Source organism: Triticum urartu, chromosome 6A (genome assembly GCF_056163025.1).
Source record: "Triticum urartu cultivar PI428250 chromosome 6A, HENAU_Tu73, whole genome shotgun sequence".
Taxonomy (NCBI): Eukaryota; Viridiplantae; Streptophyta; class Magnoliopsida; order Poales; family Poaceae; genus Triticum; species Triticum urartu.
The window spans coordinates 22169021-22185689 of NC_141878.1; the positions used below are offsets into that span (position 1 = coordinate 22169021).

Sequence of the window (16669 nt, forward strand, 5' to 3'; positions counted from 1 at the left end):
AAGGTACTGTAATGAAATCATTCTTTATTTATTTTGGTGTTAAACCTACTGTATTCCAACTTCTCTATGGTTCATACCCCCCGATGCTAGCCATAAATTCATCAAAATAAGCAAACAACACGCGAAAAGCAGAATCTGTCAAAAACAGGACAGTCTGTAGTAATCTGGAAGTTTACTAAACTTCTGTAACTCCAAAAATTATGAAATACATTTGAAAATTTGCACAATTTGTACAGAAGTAGTGTGCAAATATATATATATATATATATATATATAGAGAGAGAGAGAGAGAGAGAGAGACATATATTTGATGTTGTAAATATTAGTACATTTATATATATATTTGGTCAAACTTGATTTTTTCTAACTTAACTAGGAAAAAGTTAGAACCTCAAGTATTTTTAGAATGAAGGTAGTATGTATATTAAATAAACACATGATACTGTTTTGCTGGAAATCTTACCATCAAATGTACATTATGTTTCTTTGTATTCTCTTTCTTTTACCACCTTGGCTCTATTAAATTACGTTACATGTTCATGGAACACTGATGGAATATTCATCTTCGTAATAGCTTGTTCTTTTTTACCGGATGAGACAGATGGTGAAGGGGAGGACCAGTGGATGTGCTATTTTGTGATTTCTGGGATTGTGTTTGGTTCCTGGATATGGTTTTGGATGCTCTTTACAATTGAGACCTGGAGATGTGCTTTTCTCTTATTTGTCGATGGCATGCAATGTAAGATGATGAAGAAGTTGTGACATTGGTTGTGTTCTCTACTTTGTAATACCAATAGAAAAATGCATGTAGGAAAATTCGTTTACTTTGTTATGCAACAGACAAAAAAACTCCAAAAGACCATACATTCTATCTTAAAAAATCTTAAATAGTCATTAAGATTGTACAATATCTTCTATACAATCCTTTTGAACATAAGCTTGAACCCGTGCTTCACTTCTCACTATGATTGTGTAGTTTTCTGGAAAAAAGATGCATCAGTGCACCGTGCACCCAGGCAAACTGCCAAGTTTCAGAAAGTTTCAAACATTGTGGCTTGAGAATAGCCTAGCTAGCTAAGTGGTTCACACATTTGTGAGACTAGATTTTCTATTGATTGATATATCATTGAATGTATGGAAAACATTGTACGCCCTCCGTTCCAACTTACTTGAAGTTATGGCCAATTTTAACACGGTCCCTCTTATCTCCTCTTTTCACATGAGAGGTAAGAAGGTAAGAGTTACATGAATCAAACTTCATTAAGTTTGACTGAGTGTACAGAAACATATATTAACATCTACAACACCAAATTAGTTTCATTACATTCCACGCAATATATGTATTTGATATTGTAATATTAGTATATCTTTATATATATTTGGTCAAACCTTGAGGAAGTTAAACTTAATTAGGACAAAATTAGAACTTTAGGTATTTTCAGAATGAAGGTAGTATGTCTTGAATAAACACATGATACAATTTTGTTGGAAATTTTACCATCAAATGTGCATTATATTTCTTTGTATTCTCTTTCTTTTACCACCTTAGCTCTATTAAATTACGTTACATGTTCATGGCACATGGATGGAATATTCATCCTGGTCATAGCTTGTTCTTTTTACACCTTCATATTGGTTTGAATTGACCTATATTTTGATAGAATGGAAATAAAATTGAATAAATGAATTTATTTAATTTTAATTAATTTATGTTTCACATTTACATCTTAGGTTCATATAAAATGTAATTATTTACTTCTATTTTAAATGAATGGAAATAAAATTGAATAAATAAATTTAATTTAATTTATGACTAATTTCTATTCCATATTTCAGACTTAGGTTCATATAGAAATATAATTATGTACTTCTATTTTGATTAGATGAAATTTAATTGAGTAAATAAGTTTTATTTAATTTAAGTTTAACTTCTATTCCCGATTTCAGTATTAGGTTCATATAAAAATATAATTATATACTTCTATTTTGATTGAATGAACATAAATTGAATGATTAAATTTAATTTAATTTATGTTTAATTTCTATTCCACATTTTTGTCTTAGGTTCATATATAAAAATTATGTACTTATATTTTGATTGAATGGAAATAAAATTGAATAAAAAAATATTATGTAATTTTTGATTAATTTCTGTTCCAAATTTCATTCTCGTGTTCATAAAAATAATATAATTATGTACTTCTATTTTCATTTTATTACGCAGTTTAGCTACTTATGGATTTCATGTTAGGAATACCAAAATCCAATCATGTTTGACCTTCAATTGGAAATTTATAGATGGTTGTTGTATCTTATTGGTTTCAAAAAGTTTTTTTTGCGGAAGGTTTCAAAAATAGATTTAGATCTCTATAAAACTAATAAAGATGTATCGGTCGTAGATTTGTATGCAGAGCTGGATTTTTTTACATAGTACAAACACAAACACATCATTTTGAAATTGACGAGTTACAAGAGGCGCCTCCATAGTCGACGGGACGTTTCCTCTCACTGAATGAATATTATAGGATACCCGAAATAAATCCAGGAAAATGCGAGCACCAATGTCAAGTCTAGGACTTGAACCATGGTGGGCTTGTTCCACCACCAAAAAGCAAACCATCTAAGCAAGGCTAAGTTTGCAAGCTAGATTGTTGTATACCGTTAACAGTTGGATTCACCATAAACGACATTGAGGTGAACGTCTTTCCGGTGTCTTTCATGTTATTCTGCTACTCCTCTTGTGCTTGAAAAGAAAGCGTAAAAGTTTTGTTTGAAGTCAAATGATGCAAAGCTTGACCAGGTTTGTAGGAAAAAAATGAAGAACCACAAATATCAAATTAGGATCATTATATCAGGAATAAATATATTTCCATATTATATTTACTTAGTCTTGTAGTTGTTGATAGTTTTCTTGACAAACTTGGTCAAACTATGCACTTTTTTTAGGGAGCAAACTATGCACTGTTTGACTTGGACAAAATTTATAGGCCTTGTTTACTGAAAAAGGCTTCCGTCCCGCTTTACAAAGAAAGCAATCCACCAAAGTACAATGTCCAACATCAGTGAAAATACAAACGCACCCACACATGCCGCAAGCAAAGTAGCACGCCGCACGCACGCAAAGTAGCACAACACATGGTTCAGTCGAAACCTGGGCGTGGCGGAGTTTAGCAGGCCCAAGAATATCATAATTCGGCAAATGGATGAGAAGAAGGAGGAGGAGGAGAAGAAGAAGCCGACATTTCTCGTTGCCCACGACAGTGATGACGCGGTGATGGCGAGGTTTGTGCCGGAGCATCCGGAGTATGTCTAGACTGAGTGCTAGTTCTTTTGGAAGTGTGGGGCCCAGCGAAAGAAGAAGGCAGTGAAGGAGGACGAGGCCGGCCCCTCGTCGGTGATCCCCATCAAGTCTGACTCCTCGGGCTGGGATGACTCGGAGGATGACCACGAGTGTGAAGACCCAACCAAAGGACGAGTATTGGGAGCAGTTGAACAACGACGATCAGTTGTTTTATGTTTGATGTAGTTCAAGTGGACTTGGAGTATGGGTAGCCTAGTGGACTGAGACTGGAACCACTTAGTAGTAGCACTGGGTGGACGGCCAGCGCTACTGCTACGGAGATACCAGTAGCGCGGGTTCGTGACAAGCACTGCTGCTATATAGTAGGAGCGCTGCCTCTCCACCCCACGCTACTGCTAAGGTTCTACCTATAAGCTTTCTCCTAGTAGTGCAGTGACATCCCGCACTAGCTCTGCACGCTCCTTCACGTCAGCATACTCGACCTGTCAAACAACCGGCTTACCAGGAACCTAAAGCCAGGCAAGCGCATCTTATCTAAAAAAAGAAGGTTAAGCTTTGACTAGGAAACAAAAATGAGACAATGAAAGAATTTATTTGTACATGGAGAGAAAATAAGAGAATGTACAATGGGACCAGGAGGTGCACTTTCTCTTCAGAAGCTGCTTGCCTACGTCCACTTAGCCAAAGGATCCTCCTAACTAGCGAACGATTCTTCAGGATAGGTGACACATGCAAACAATTTGATTGCATTTTTAGTTCTGATGAAGTGGGGAGAGATGATATTTTCTTCAGAAGGCATGCCAGTTCTTCCTGAGAAGGCAATTTTCATTCGAACACTATCATTGTTTGATCCCGTTTTACAACTAAAGCTGCCAGCAAAGATGGTTCGTTTGTCACCCCCTCTCAGGAAACGTTCGTCGGGTACAATTAACAATTACCATAGCCAAATGCATTCATGCACGACGCATGTGAAGCTGGCGCGAGCAAATTAAGCACGGAGGTACCCAAATGCATTCATGCGCGACGGCCCCAATAAAAAGCCGTCGGCATATTAGGTAATTTATGTAGTGGATGTTAGAGATGTATTTGGTAGTTATAGATAGATTAGAAAATAATTCTTCTCATCTTATCTCTAGGAGCCTTTTTGCCCTCCAAGTCTTGTGCCTCTATATATACTCGCATTATGTCAATTATCTCCTCTCTAATCCTCTTACAGTCTTGTGTTAACTTCCTTGTGGAAGCGCATGCACCATGGTCTGACCTCGCTCGGAGAAAGAAAATTCGATTCTCGCGATGCACGACTCGATCAGGAGAGGATGTTCGGAATATTCCCTAAAACCATTACAGTCAACTATACATGGCTTTATTCTTCTGCACCGTTAACACTTGGATTCACCATAAGACGGCAAGCAATTTCAAATTGGTTTATCAACTATACAGAATTGTGTTGTCACTGAAAAAAAAACTTGTATTCAGCATGAACGGGCCGGCCGGATCAGAGCCGAGCATCTTGCCGTGTGTCTTCGACGTAATCTCATACCTACCTCGTAAGGTGATATACACAACTACCTCCGTCTCGGTGAATAAGTCATTCGCATAGTTCTAGGTCGACGATTTAACTATCTAAATATATATTATATGTGACAAAAATATATGTTTAGAAACTACATCCATGTAGAAATCTAGTGATATATTTTTTATGACATATAACACATATTTAATTGCTCAAATCGATGACCTAGAACTACGTGATTGACTAATTCACCTAGACGGACGTAGTACTTCGAACAACCGTTAGGTTATGTTCAGTTAACGGTCCATATCAGTTTAGGTGCACCTTGAAATTATCAGCTGGATACTGTTCGAGTAGATATGGGCAACATCGACATGTGGTTAAATAGTTCTGTAACCATATTTTATATTTTCTTTCGTATCAAACTACCCTTTAAGTTTGTTTGAGACTAGGTTGTTAAAGAAGTTGAGCACAACGTACTTAGTCTAAGACTAGGCTTTCTAAACATTCATTTGATTGGACATTATTGGACCCGGTGTATGTGTGTGCGTTGCTTGATTGGTGCTCTTCGCCGGCGCTATTCGTCACGGTGTGTGCCGGCCGGCGGTATGCACACAGATGACGAGGGCCAGCCGGCCAGGACACTCGGACACTGCTCTAAATAACTCGGGTACGGTGCAGACCATAGGGCGTATGATTTTCTGCCGCACGAAACGGAGCGCCAGCCGATCCATCCATATATATGTGTGTGCGTGTGATCTTCTGTGGATTGGATTTTCCCTACTCAACCATCGCGCTCAGGGTTGGGGCCATGAGGGGACCAACCCAAGCGCATCTCGCCGGCACTGTCGCGCTCTTCCTGCTACTGGCGGCCGCCATGCCCGCGACGACGGTTGCCGTGGTGACCTCGGAGGCCGATGCCCTTCTAGCATGGAAGGCCAGCCTCGTTGACGTGACCGCGCTATCTAACTGGACCCGGGCCACGCCGGTCTGTGGTTGGGTAGGCGTGTTCTGCAACACCAACGGCGGGATCAGGGGGCTAAACCTCCCGGGATTCGGTCTCTCGGGCGAGCTCGACATGCTCGACACCGCAGCGCTTCCGGAGCTTGCCTCTCTTAACCTTTGGAGGAACAACCTTGGAGGCCCAATCCCGGCCAGCATATCGTGGCTGCGCTCCCTCCAAGTACTCGACCTCAGCGGCAACAGGTTCAACGGTTCCATCCCGCCGCAGGTTGGTGACATGCCCAGCCTCGCCGCCCTCTCTCTCTATGAGAACAATCTCATTGGTGAGATCCCGCGCCAGCTCTGCAACCTTCTCTCCATCGGATCGCTGGACATGTCCAACAACCGTCTCACCGGGGAGCTCCCGAACTGCTGGTGCAACCTCCAGTCTCTGTATTACCTGCGCCTGTCGCACAATCGGCTCACCGGGAAGCTCTCGGACTGCTGGTGGAACCTGCAGGCTCTGGTGTCCATGGCCCTGTCCAACAACTACTTCTCAGGTGAAATCCCGACCCCTAAGGCAACCCACAACTGCTCTCTCACGACACTATATCTTGCCAAAAATGCCTTTGCTGGAGCCCTCCCACTCCTAGAGGGTTGTGACAAGCTCGTTATCCTCGACCTCAGCAGCAATATGTTTAACAACACCATTCCGCCGCAGCTTAGTGGCATGCGCAGCCTCACCGACCTCCGGCTCTACAATAACAACCTCGTCGGCAACATCCCGCACCAGCTCTGCAGGCACCTCTCCATCCAGACACTAGACCTGTCAAATAACCAGCTCACCGGGGATCTCCCGGACTGCTGGTGCAACTTCAAGGCTCTGATGTTCATGGACCTATCGAACAACCGTCTCACCGGGAAGCTCCCGGACTGCTGGTGGAACCTGGAGGCTCTGATTTTCATGGATCTATCCAACAACTCCTTCTCAAGTAAAATCCCCGCAGCTGTGGCAAGCCACAACTGCTATCTTAGGTCTCTTTACCTTGCCGGAAATGGCTTCATTGGTGCCTTCCCGCCTGTTCTAGAGGGCTGCAACTCGCTAGACACCTTGGACATGGGGAATAACAAGTTCTTTGGTGTTGTCCCTCCATGGATCGGGACTCACATCCCATTGTTGAGAATCCTTAGCCTCAAATCAAACAATTTCACTGGAGAAATTCCTCTGGAGTTATCACGCCTTTCAGAACTTCAGCTGCTGGACATTTCAAACAATAGCTTGACCGGCTCGATTCCGCTAGCCTTCGGCAGCTTGACCTCCATGAAGCATCCACAAAATCTATCGACTACGGAACTGTCCAACGAGTGGAAATACTATGATAGAATCGACATAATCTGGAAGGGCCATGAGCAGAAATTTGGAAAAGCGATCCAGTTATTAACCGGTATTGATTTGTCGGGCAATTTGTTGTCTCGGTGCATTCCTGAAGAGCTAGCCAACCTTCAGGGCATCCAATTTCTAAATCTGTCGAGAAACCATCTATCATGTAGCATTCCTGAAAACATTGGTAGTTTGACTTTTCTCGAGTCCCTTGATCTATCATCTAATGGACTTACAGGAGCCATTCCGTCGAGCATCTCGAGCATACCGTGGCTCACCACGTTGAATGTCTCGAACAATCTTTTATCGGGCAAGATACCCACCGGGAATCAGCTTCGGACCCTGACTGACCCATCAATTTACTCCAACAATTCTGGGCTCTGTGGATTTCCTCTAAATATTTCATGTACGAATACTTCGCTTGCACCGGATGAGAGAAATGGTGAAGAGGAGGACCACTGGATGTACTATTGTGTGATTGCTGGGATTGTGTCTGGTCTCTGGTTGTGGTTTGGGATGCTCTTTACAGTTAAGTCCTGGAGATGTGGTTTTCTTTCCTTTGTTGATGGCATGCAATGTAAAATTATGAAAAAGCTGTGACATTAGCTGTGTTATCTGCAATGCTGTACCTCTTTCATTTTTGTTGGCGAATGTACAATGTTATACCAATGTAATAGCATCGAATCGTTTGGTAAATTTGGTCGCAATGCATCTCACTCACATTTTTCTTCTCAAATTGATTTGCAATGCATCTCACTCATATTTTTCTTCTCTGGCTCTACTTGACTATTCTATCAATCTCTTCTACGACGTATTCGATTCATCTCACGTTCACCTGAAGGGCTGGCTGTCGTCGTCGGCTCCGTGAACGTCTCCAGCCGCGGCTCCGTCAGGTCCACCTCCTCCTGCTCCGCCGACCGCCAGCTCCGCCCCATCGTCGTCATCATCGTCACTGGCATCCCGACGTTAACCGTGACCTCTCCGGACAAGACGGCGCCCTTGGCGTTGCTGTCGTTCCTTCCATGCAGGTGATCGCGGCGACGACCGTCGTCGTCACCGTCCTGCCACACCGAGCATTCCCGCGGCCTCTCGGTTTGGAAGCCCGGGGCGAAGGCAACGGCGGCGGCGGGCAGGTGGTGCCGGCGGCGCTTGTCAGCGAGGGGCGCGATGGTGGAGAGGATCTGGACGACCTCAGTCATGGTGAGCCTGGCCTCGGGGTCCCACTGCAGGCACTCCCTGGCCAGGTGGGCCATGATCTGCATCTCCTCGGGCGGGAACGCGCCCTTCAGCGCCGGGTCTGGACCTCAGCGGCAACAGGTTCAACGGCTCCATCCCGCCACAGCTTGGTGACATGCCCAGCCTCGCCGCCCTATCTCTCTACGAGAACAACCTCATTGGTAAGATCCCGCGCCAGCTATGCAACCTTCTCTCCATCCAGTCACTGGACATGTCCAACAACCGACTCATCGGGGAGCTTTCGAACTGTTGGTGCAACCTCCAGTATTTGCGGTACATGAGCCTGTCGGACAATTGGCTCACCGGGCAGCTCCCGGACTGCTGGTGGAACCTCCAGGCTCTGGAGTCTGTGTTACTGTCCAACAACTTCTTCTCAGGTGAAATCCCGGCGGCTAAGGCAAGCCACAACTGCTCTCTCATATCACTATATCTTGCCGAAAATGCCTTTTTCGGAGCCCTCCCACTCCTAGAGCGCTGCGACTCGCTCGCTATCCTCGACCTCAGCAGCAATATGTTTAACAACACCATTCCGCCGCAGCTCAGTGGCATGGGCAGCCTCACCGACCTCCGGCTCTACAATAACAACCTCGTAGGCAACATCCCGCACCAGCTCTGCAGGCACCTCTCCATCCAGATACTGGACCTGTCAAATAACCGGCTCACCGGGGATCTCCCGGACTGCTGGTGCAACTTCCAGGCTATGATGTTCATGGACCTATCAGACAACCGTCTCACCGGCAAGCTCCCGGACTGCTGGTGGAACCTGGAGGCTCTGTTTTTCATGGATCTATCCAACAACTCCTTCTCAAGTAAAATCCCCGCAGTTGTGGCAAGCCACAACTGCTCTCTTAGGTCTCTTTACCTTGCCGGAAATGGCTTCATTGGTGCCTTCCCACCGGTCCTGGAGGGCTGCAACTCGTTGTCCACCCTAGACATGGGGAATAACTAGTTCTTTGGTGTTATCCCTCCATGGATCGGGAGTCACATCCCATTGTTGAGAATCCTTAGCCTGAAATCAAACAATTTCACTGGAGAAATTCCTCTAGAGTTATCACGCCTTTCGCAACTTCAGCTGCTCGACATGGCAAACAATAGCTTGACCGGCTCGATTCCGGTAGCCTTCGGCAGCTTGACCTCCATGATGCATCCACAAAATCTATCGACTAAGAAACCGTCTAACAAGTGGTATTACTATGATAGAATCGACATAATTTGGAAGGGCCAGTACAAGATATTTAGAAAAGATATCCAATTATTAGCCGGTATCGATTTGTCGGGCAATTTGTTGTCTTGGTGCATTCCTGAAGAGCTAACCAACCTTCAGGGCCTCCTATTTCTAAACCTATCAAGAAACCATCTGTCATGTAGCATTCCTAAAAACATTGGTAGTTTGACTTTTCTCGAATCCCTCGATCTATCATCTAATGAACTTACATGAGACATTCCGCCAAGCATCTCGAGCTTGTCGTGGCTCGCCGCGTTGAATGTCTCGAACAATCTTTTGTCGGGCAAGATACCCACCGGGAATCAGCTTCAGACGCTGACTGACCCATCAATTTACTCCAACAATTCTGGGCTCTGTGGATTTCCTCTAAACATTTCGTGTGCCAATACTTCGCTTGCACCGGATCAGAGAAATGGTGAAGAGGAGGACCACTGGATGTACTACTGTGTGATTGCTGGGATTGTGTCTGGTCTTTGGTTGTGGTTTGGGATGCTCTTTACAGTTAAGTCTTGGAGATGTTTTTTTCTTTCCTTTGTTGATGGCATGCAATGTAAAATTAGGAAAAGTTGAGGCATTAGATGTGTTATCTGCAATGTTGTACGTACCTCTTTCTTTCTTTCTTTCTGGCAAATGTTATACCAGTTAATACCATCGAATCCCTTGGTAAATTTGGTCGCAATGCGTCTCACTCCCATTTTTCTTCTCAAATTGAGTTGATTACATTTTTGCCTGTACAAAGATAGATCGATCCCACCATGGCGCCATGCCATGCATGCACGTGGAGGATCGCACGTACAGGCTGACTACTACCACCGTGAGAACTCGGTGACATCTATCATCGGCAGATGGCGTAACGCAATCCTGACTTGGAATCCATTATCAGTCTTAATTCAGCTCCGTTTGTCATTACCTATGTACTTCAAGTGCTGGTAGTGCAGAATGTGTAAGCTGTCAAGTGTAATATTTGTGCTTCAGAATCTGTGTTTTGTACATGTTATGAAAATGTCAAGTGTTCATGTTATGAAATTGTCAAGTGTTCAGCAAATTAAGTATTGGTAGTGCAGAATATGTAAGCTGTCAAGTGCAATGTCTGTACATGTTATTAAATTGACTTCTATGTTTTAGCAGTCAAGTGCAAGATCGTACATATATTGAGCTGTACATGTATGGGTGGGGAACTGATATAGAACCATAGGCTAAAACCATAGTTCCTAGAATGGGTTAGTTTGGTTTTGGGGAATTTGTCATGTGGTTTAGTTTGGGCTGGGTGCCAATGCCAATTACGGGGGGTTAGTTTGGTTCAGTTTCCAAAACGTCATCACGTGAGTTCAGTTCAGGTTTGGTTTGGTTACCCACCCATTCTCAGATTTAACTGGTCTAAAAAACCAATGTTATATATTTAAGAATATTGTTGGATGTTTCTTGGTGGAAAGATTAATGTGGAGTCTATTTTTCAACATAATATTGTGTAGTGTCATTGAATTATATCAAACATATACAGTATATTACTATATTTGACAGCTTTTGTGAGTAAGTTTACTTGATTTGAACCATCTCAAACCACAAGCTAGACATATGAGTCCGAAATTATAAATGTTTATTAATAAAGATAAATCAAAACAAAAAAATTGTAAACAAAAACCCTACCTTGATTATTATAAGAGTTTATAGACAAGAGAACTTACAATGACACATGACGGCAAGCTCTAAAATAATAGCTTTCACAATTCTAAAACTATAGAAAATACAAAATGTGAACTTAATTAATTTCTGTATTTTAAAATATAACTAAAATACGGATGTAGACAGTTTAAAACAAATATGGAAAAAAATATGTCTCCCATGTGAATAGAAATTTGTGTTGAGACAATTACATTACAAACTCGACCAAAAATAGCATGAAATATATCTATAAATGAAATTTAAATACATAGTGAAATTGCATTTTCATGTTTACATTTTGGAAATTAACCAAGCAAAAACAAATTGTATAGAGCCAATATTGCATTAATAATAATTATTTCAAAAGATATGTGATGATTATACTTCTAATGCATGTGACCTTTTTATATTGTTAATGTTTATAATTATTAAATACCGTATAAAGTTGTATTGCATGCTATCCCATGCGATTCGCATGGGTTGACGACTAGTATTAAGCAATTTCTATAGTGGGTGTGAGAGACATATTTGGTAGTTATAAATTACACGGTATCTCTACTCCTAATGAACGAGTTGGTGAATAGTCTCTGCGGTTTATTTTCGCTGGGTTTTTTCGTCTCTCCTCCCACCACCCCCTCCCACACAGGTCCATCGGTTTATTTTTCTCTCCATTCTTTATTACAACCAGAACTTTCCAAACGTATAACAAATCACAGATCTAACTTCCTTAAATTATGCAAATCAATCGATTTCTTTTATTGGTTCAATTTGTCTTAGGAAACAAATAACAGATTTTTAGGAAACAAATAATACATTTTAATCTAACTTTCCTAACTTATTTAAATCAATCGATTTCTCTTATTAGTGAAATTTGTTTTAGTAAACAAATAACAGACACGTCACAACTTTCCTCCCAATAAATAGTTTCTTAACATTTGCAAACTTTCCTAATCAGACACGTCACAAACGGGCAGGTACTGATATCACGTTACCAAACAATAAAACCCATTTGCATAGAAATCAGTTCAAAAATCTTAACTTTCCTAAATTTTTACCTTTCCTTGATAACAACCAATATTTTCTATATTTTCCACCTATTGAAGGAAATCACCCCTCCATCGATATTAGCATTTTTTGGAATGAGATCTCCGGGTTGTGGTTTTTTTTTGCGATTCTTTCCAATTGTGACCTCCCCTTCCACTCCGGCTCCTTCTCGCATAAACACCTCCACCATAGCCAGGTGACACCACCCTAGACCTTCTGCCTCTCCACACCTTCTCCGCCACCTCCTTCTCGTACTCCATTAACAATCCCTCCGCCACATTTCTCCACGACGGTGTCTAGGGCATGGCGCAGCAGTGTACCAGCGGTAGAGCAGCGCATAGCAGCAGGAAGCAGCACGCAGCAGGTGAGGCAAGCGGCCGACGGTGGAGGGCAGAGATGCGGCCGGCGTGGCTAAGGGGGCGGCCGGTAGAAGATGGCCACGACTGGAGGCGGCGCGAGGCAGGGGCGCGACAGCGGGGCGAGCGAAGGGATAGACGGCAACAGATGGGGCGAGCGCAGCCAGCGAGAGTGTGGCACGCGGCCAGGGTGTGTGTCGCGCGGGGCACAGTGGTGCGGTGGCTGCGGCGAGCGCGACAACAGCGGCGGGCGCGACCGACGCGGTGTAGCACGGGCGTGGGCATGGAGAGGGAGTGGCCCCGCAGGCGCGGAAGAAGAGCGGCAGGCTCGGGCATGGGCGTGCATAGGAGCGGGCATGTGCCACGGGGTCAATCCGAGGAGCTCGGTGGCTACCCCTGCAATGGCCATGGTGGACGGCGGTTCTCGACCACGGCGAAATACCTAATGAGAGCAAACGAGAGGGGAAAGAGGGGAAAGGCAAAAGGAGATCATGGCGGTGTCAATGGCGCCCTAGGAGAAGACATGGGAGCTCGGGGCGGCGCGGATCGAACGACAATGTCGCTGTGGCCCAAGGTTGAGGAAGACGGCAGGGACGTCGATGCGGGGTGCTGGACTTGATCTAAATATATCGGCTAAATAGGCTATGCTGATTGGCACTAAAGTTGAGCTAGCACCGCTTGATTATGTTACATATAATCGCCAAGATCTTGTCAGCGGCGTCATCTCTTTTATGTGCTTTACTGCATCACATATGTGAGAATTTAATGGAAAAAAAGGTTGTCAACGTCACTTAATATGTATGAGAATATTAAATGTAATATTAACATAATTGATATTGAACACTTAAAATTAATGTGACCCCGTTGCAACGCACCGGCGTTCTTCTAGTTAGATAGGAATTCTTCTCATCTTATCTCTAGAAGCCTTCTTGCCCTCCAAGTCTTGTACCTCTATACCTCAAGGCTCAATAATATACGCACCGCATTACGTCAATTATCTCATTTCTAATCCTCTTACAGTCTTGTGTTAACTTCCATGTGGAAGCGCGCGCACCATGGTCTGACCTGGCTCGGAGAAAGAAAATTCGGTTCTCGCGATGCACGACTCGAACAGGAGGGGGTGTTCGGAATATTCCCTAAAACCATTACAGTCAACTATACAGGGCTTTATTCTTCTGTACTGTTAACACTTGGATTCACCATAAGACGGTAAGCAATTTCAAATTGGTTTATCAACTATACAGAATTGTGTTGTCACTAAAAAAAAACTTGGATTCAGCATGAACGGGCCGGCCGGATCGGAGCCGAGCATCTTGCAGGCTGTCTTTGACGTAATTTCATACCTACCTCGTAAGGTGATATACACTACTTCTAACAACCGTTATGTTATGTTCAATTAACAGTCCATATCAGTTTAGGTGCACCTTAAAATCATCAGTTGGATACTGTTTGAGTAGATATGGACAACATCGAAATGTGGTTAAATAGTTCTGTAACCATATTTTATATTTCCTTTCGTATCAAACTACCCTTTAAGTTTGTTTGAGACTAGGTTGTTAAAGAAGTTGAGCACAACGTACTTAGTCTAAGACTAGGCTTTCTAAACATTCATTTGATTGGACATTATTGGACCTGGTGTATGTGTGTGCGTTGCTTGATTGGTGCTCTTCGCCGGCGCTATTCGTCACGGTGTGTACCTGCCGGCGGTATGCACACAGATGACGAGGGCCAGGACACTGCTGTAAATAACTCGGGTACGGTGCACGCCACAGAGCGTATGATTTTCTGCCACACGAAACGGAGCGCCAGCCGATCCATCCATATATATGTGTGTGCGTGATTTTCTGCGGATTGGATTTTCCATACTGAACCATCACGCTTAGGGTCGGGGACATGAGGAGACCAACCCAAGCGCATCTCGCCGGCACTGCCGTGCTCTTCCTACTAGCGGCCGCCATCTCCGCGACAACTGTTGCCGTGGTGAACTCGGAGGCCGATGCCCTTCTAGCATGGAAGGCCAGCCTTGATAACGCAACCGCGCTATCTAACTGGACCCGGGCCACGCCGGTCTGTGATTGGGCAGGTGTGTTCTGCAACATCAATGGCGTGATCAAGGAGCTAAATCTCCCCGGACTCGGTCTATCGGGCGGGCTCGATATGCTCGACACCATGGCGTTCTTGGCGCTCGCCTCTATGGATCTCAGCGGCAACGACCTTGGCGGCGCCATACCGGCCAGCATCTCGCGTCTGCGCTCCCTCGAATCACTCGACCTCAGCAATAACGGCTTCAATGGCTCCATCCCGCCGCAATTTGGTGACATGCCAAGCCTCGGCGACCTCAATCTCAATAGAAACAAGCTCGTCGGCAACATCCCGCGCCAGCTCTGCAGGCTCATCTCCATACGGATACTGCGAATCTCTTACAACCAGCTCAGCGGAGAGCTTCCCAACTGCTGGTGCAACCTCCGGTCTCTGGAGGTCATGCACCTGTCAAGCAACAGGCTCATCGGGAAGCTTCCGCATTGCTGGTGGAACCTGGAGGCTCTGCAGCAAATGCACCTGGCCGATAACTCCTTCTCAGGTGAATTCCCGGCAGCTACCGTAAGCCACAACTGCTCTCTCATCACATTAGATCTCGCCGGAAATGCTTTTGTTGGAGCTTTCCCACTCTTGGATGGTTGCCACTCGCTGGTCACCCTCGACATCAGCAGCAATAGGTTCAGCGGCTCCATTCGTCCGCAGCTCGGTGACATGCTCGGTCTCTTCATCGTCCGGCTCTACAATAACAACCTCGTTGGTAACGTCCCACACCAGCTCTGCAGGCTCCTCCTCATTGGCAATCTAGATTTGTCCGACAATCTGCTTGCCGGGGAGCTCCCGGACTGCTGGTGCAACCTCAAATATCTGGCGTTCATGGATCTATCTAATAACCGGCTCACGGGGAAGCTCCCGAACTGCTGGTGGAACCTGAAGGCTCTGCGTTTCATGGATCTATCCAACAACTCCTTCTCAGGTAAAATTCCCGCGGCTGTGGCAAGCTACAACTGCTCTCTTACGTCACTTTATCTCGCTGGAAATGGCTTTGTTGGTGCTTTCCCGCCGGTCCTAGAGGGTTGCAACTCCCTGACCACTCTGGATCTAGGGAATAACATGTTCTTTGGTGTTATCCCTCCATGGATTGGGAGTCAGGTTCCAATGCTTAGAATCCTTAGTCTCAGATCAAACAACTTCACTGGAGAAATTCCTTCAGGTTTATCACAGCTTTCACAACTTCAGTTGCTCGACATGTCCAACAATAGCTTGACTGGCTCAATTCCTATAGGCTTCGGCAACTTGACCTCCATGAGGCACCCAAAAAATGTTTCAGCAATAGATAAATTGTTGTGGGGTAAATATAATGACAGACTTGGTATAATCTGGAAGGGTCGGGATCAGACTTTCAGAGGCACAATCCGATTATTAGCCGGTATTGATTTATCAGACAATTTTCTATCACAATGCATCCCCGAAGAGTTAACCAATCTTCAGGGCCTTCGGTTCCTAAACCTTTCAAGAAACCATATGTCGTGCCGCATTCCCCAGGACATTGGTAGCCTCTCTTTTCTTGAGATCCTTGATCTATCATCTAATCAACTTTTTGGAAACATTCCTCAAAGCATCACACAATTATCAGGGCTCAACACGTTAAATGTCTCGAACAATCTTTTGTCGGGCAAGATACCCACCGGGAATCAGATTCAGACGCTGACTGACCCATCAATTTACTCCAACAATTCTGGGCTTTGTGGATTTCCTCTAAACATTTCGTGTGCCACTACTTCGCTTGCACCGGATGAGAGAAATGGTGAAGAGGAGGACCACTGGATGTACTACTGTGTGATTGCTGGGATTGTGTCTGGTCTCTGGTTGTGGTTTGGGATGCTCTTTACAATTAAGTCGTGGAGATGTGGTTTTCTTTCCTTTGTTGATGGCATGCAATGTAAAATTATGAAAAAGTTGTGACATTAGC

General features: G+C 44.3%; 2 protein-coding genes and 1 pseudogene across 2 annotated transcripts; all 3 read left to right on the top strand.

Annotated features, from left to right (window-relative positions):
* Window positions 1-5625: 5625 nt before the first annotated feature.
* On the top strand, window positions 5626-7737 carry LOC125512648 (uncharacterized). Its single transcript, XM_048677746.2, has one exon. It carries the CDS (start codon window positions 5626-5628, stop codon window positions 7735-7737), a length of 2112 nt encoding a protein of 703 aa, XP_048533703.2.
* A 422-nt stretch (window positions 7738-8159) lies between these two features.
* Window positions 8160-10168, top strand: LOC125516379 (uncharacterized; annotated as a pseudogene).
* Window positions 10169-14553: 4385 nt separating this feature from the next.
* LOC125516380 (uncharacterized) lies at window positions 14554-16662 on the top strand. The gene has a single exon (XM_048681850.2). It carries the CDS (start codon window positions 14554-14556, stop codon window positions 16660-16662), a length of 2109 nt encoding a protein of 702 aa, XP_048537807.2.
* The last annotated feature ends 7 nt before the right edge of the window (window positions 16663-16669 follow it).

Excerpts from the sequence above, each read along its gene's own strand:
- LOC125512648 (XM_048677746.2), top strand. The coding sequence starts at position 5,626 with ATGAGGGGACCAACCCAAGCGCATCTCGCCGGCACTGTCGCGCTCTTC.
- LOC125516380 (XM_048681850.2), top strand. The coding sequence starts at position 14,554 with ATGAGGAGACCAACCCAAGCGCATCTCGCCGGCACTGCCGTGCTCTTC.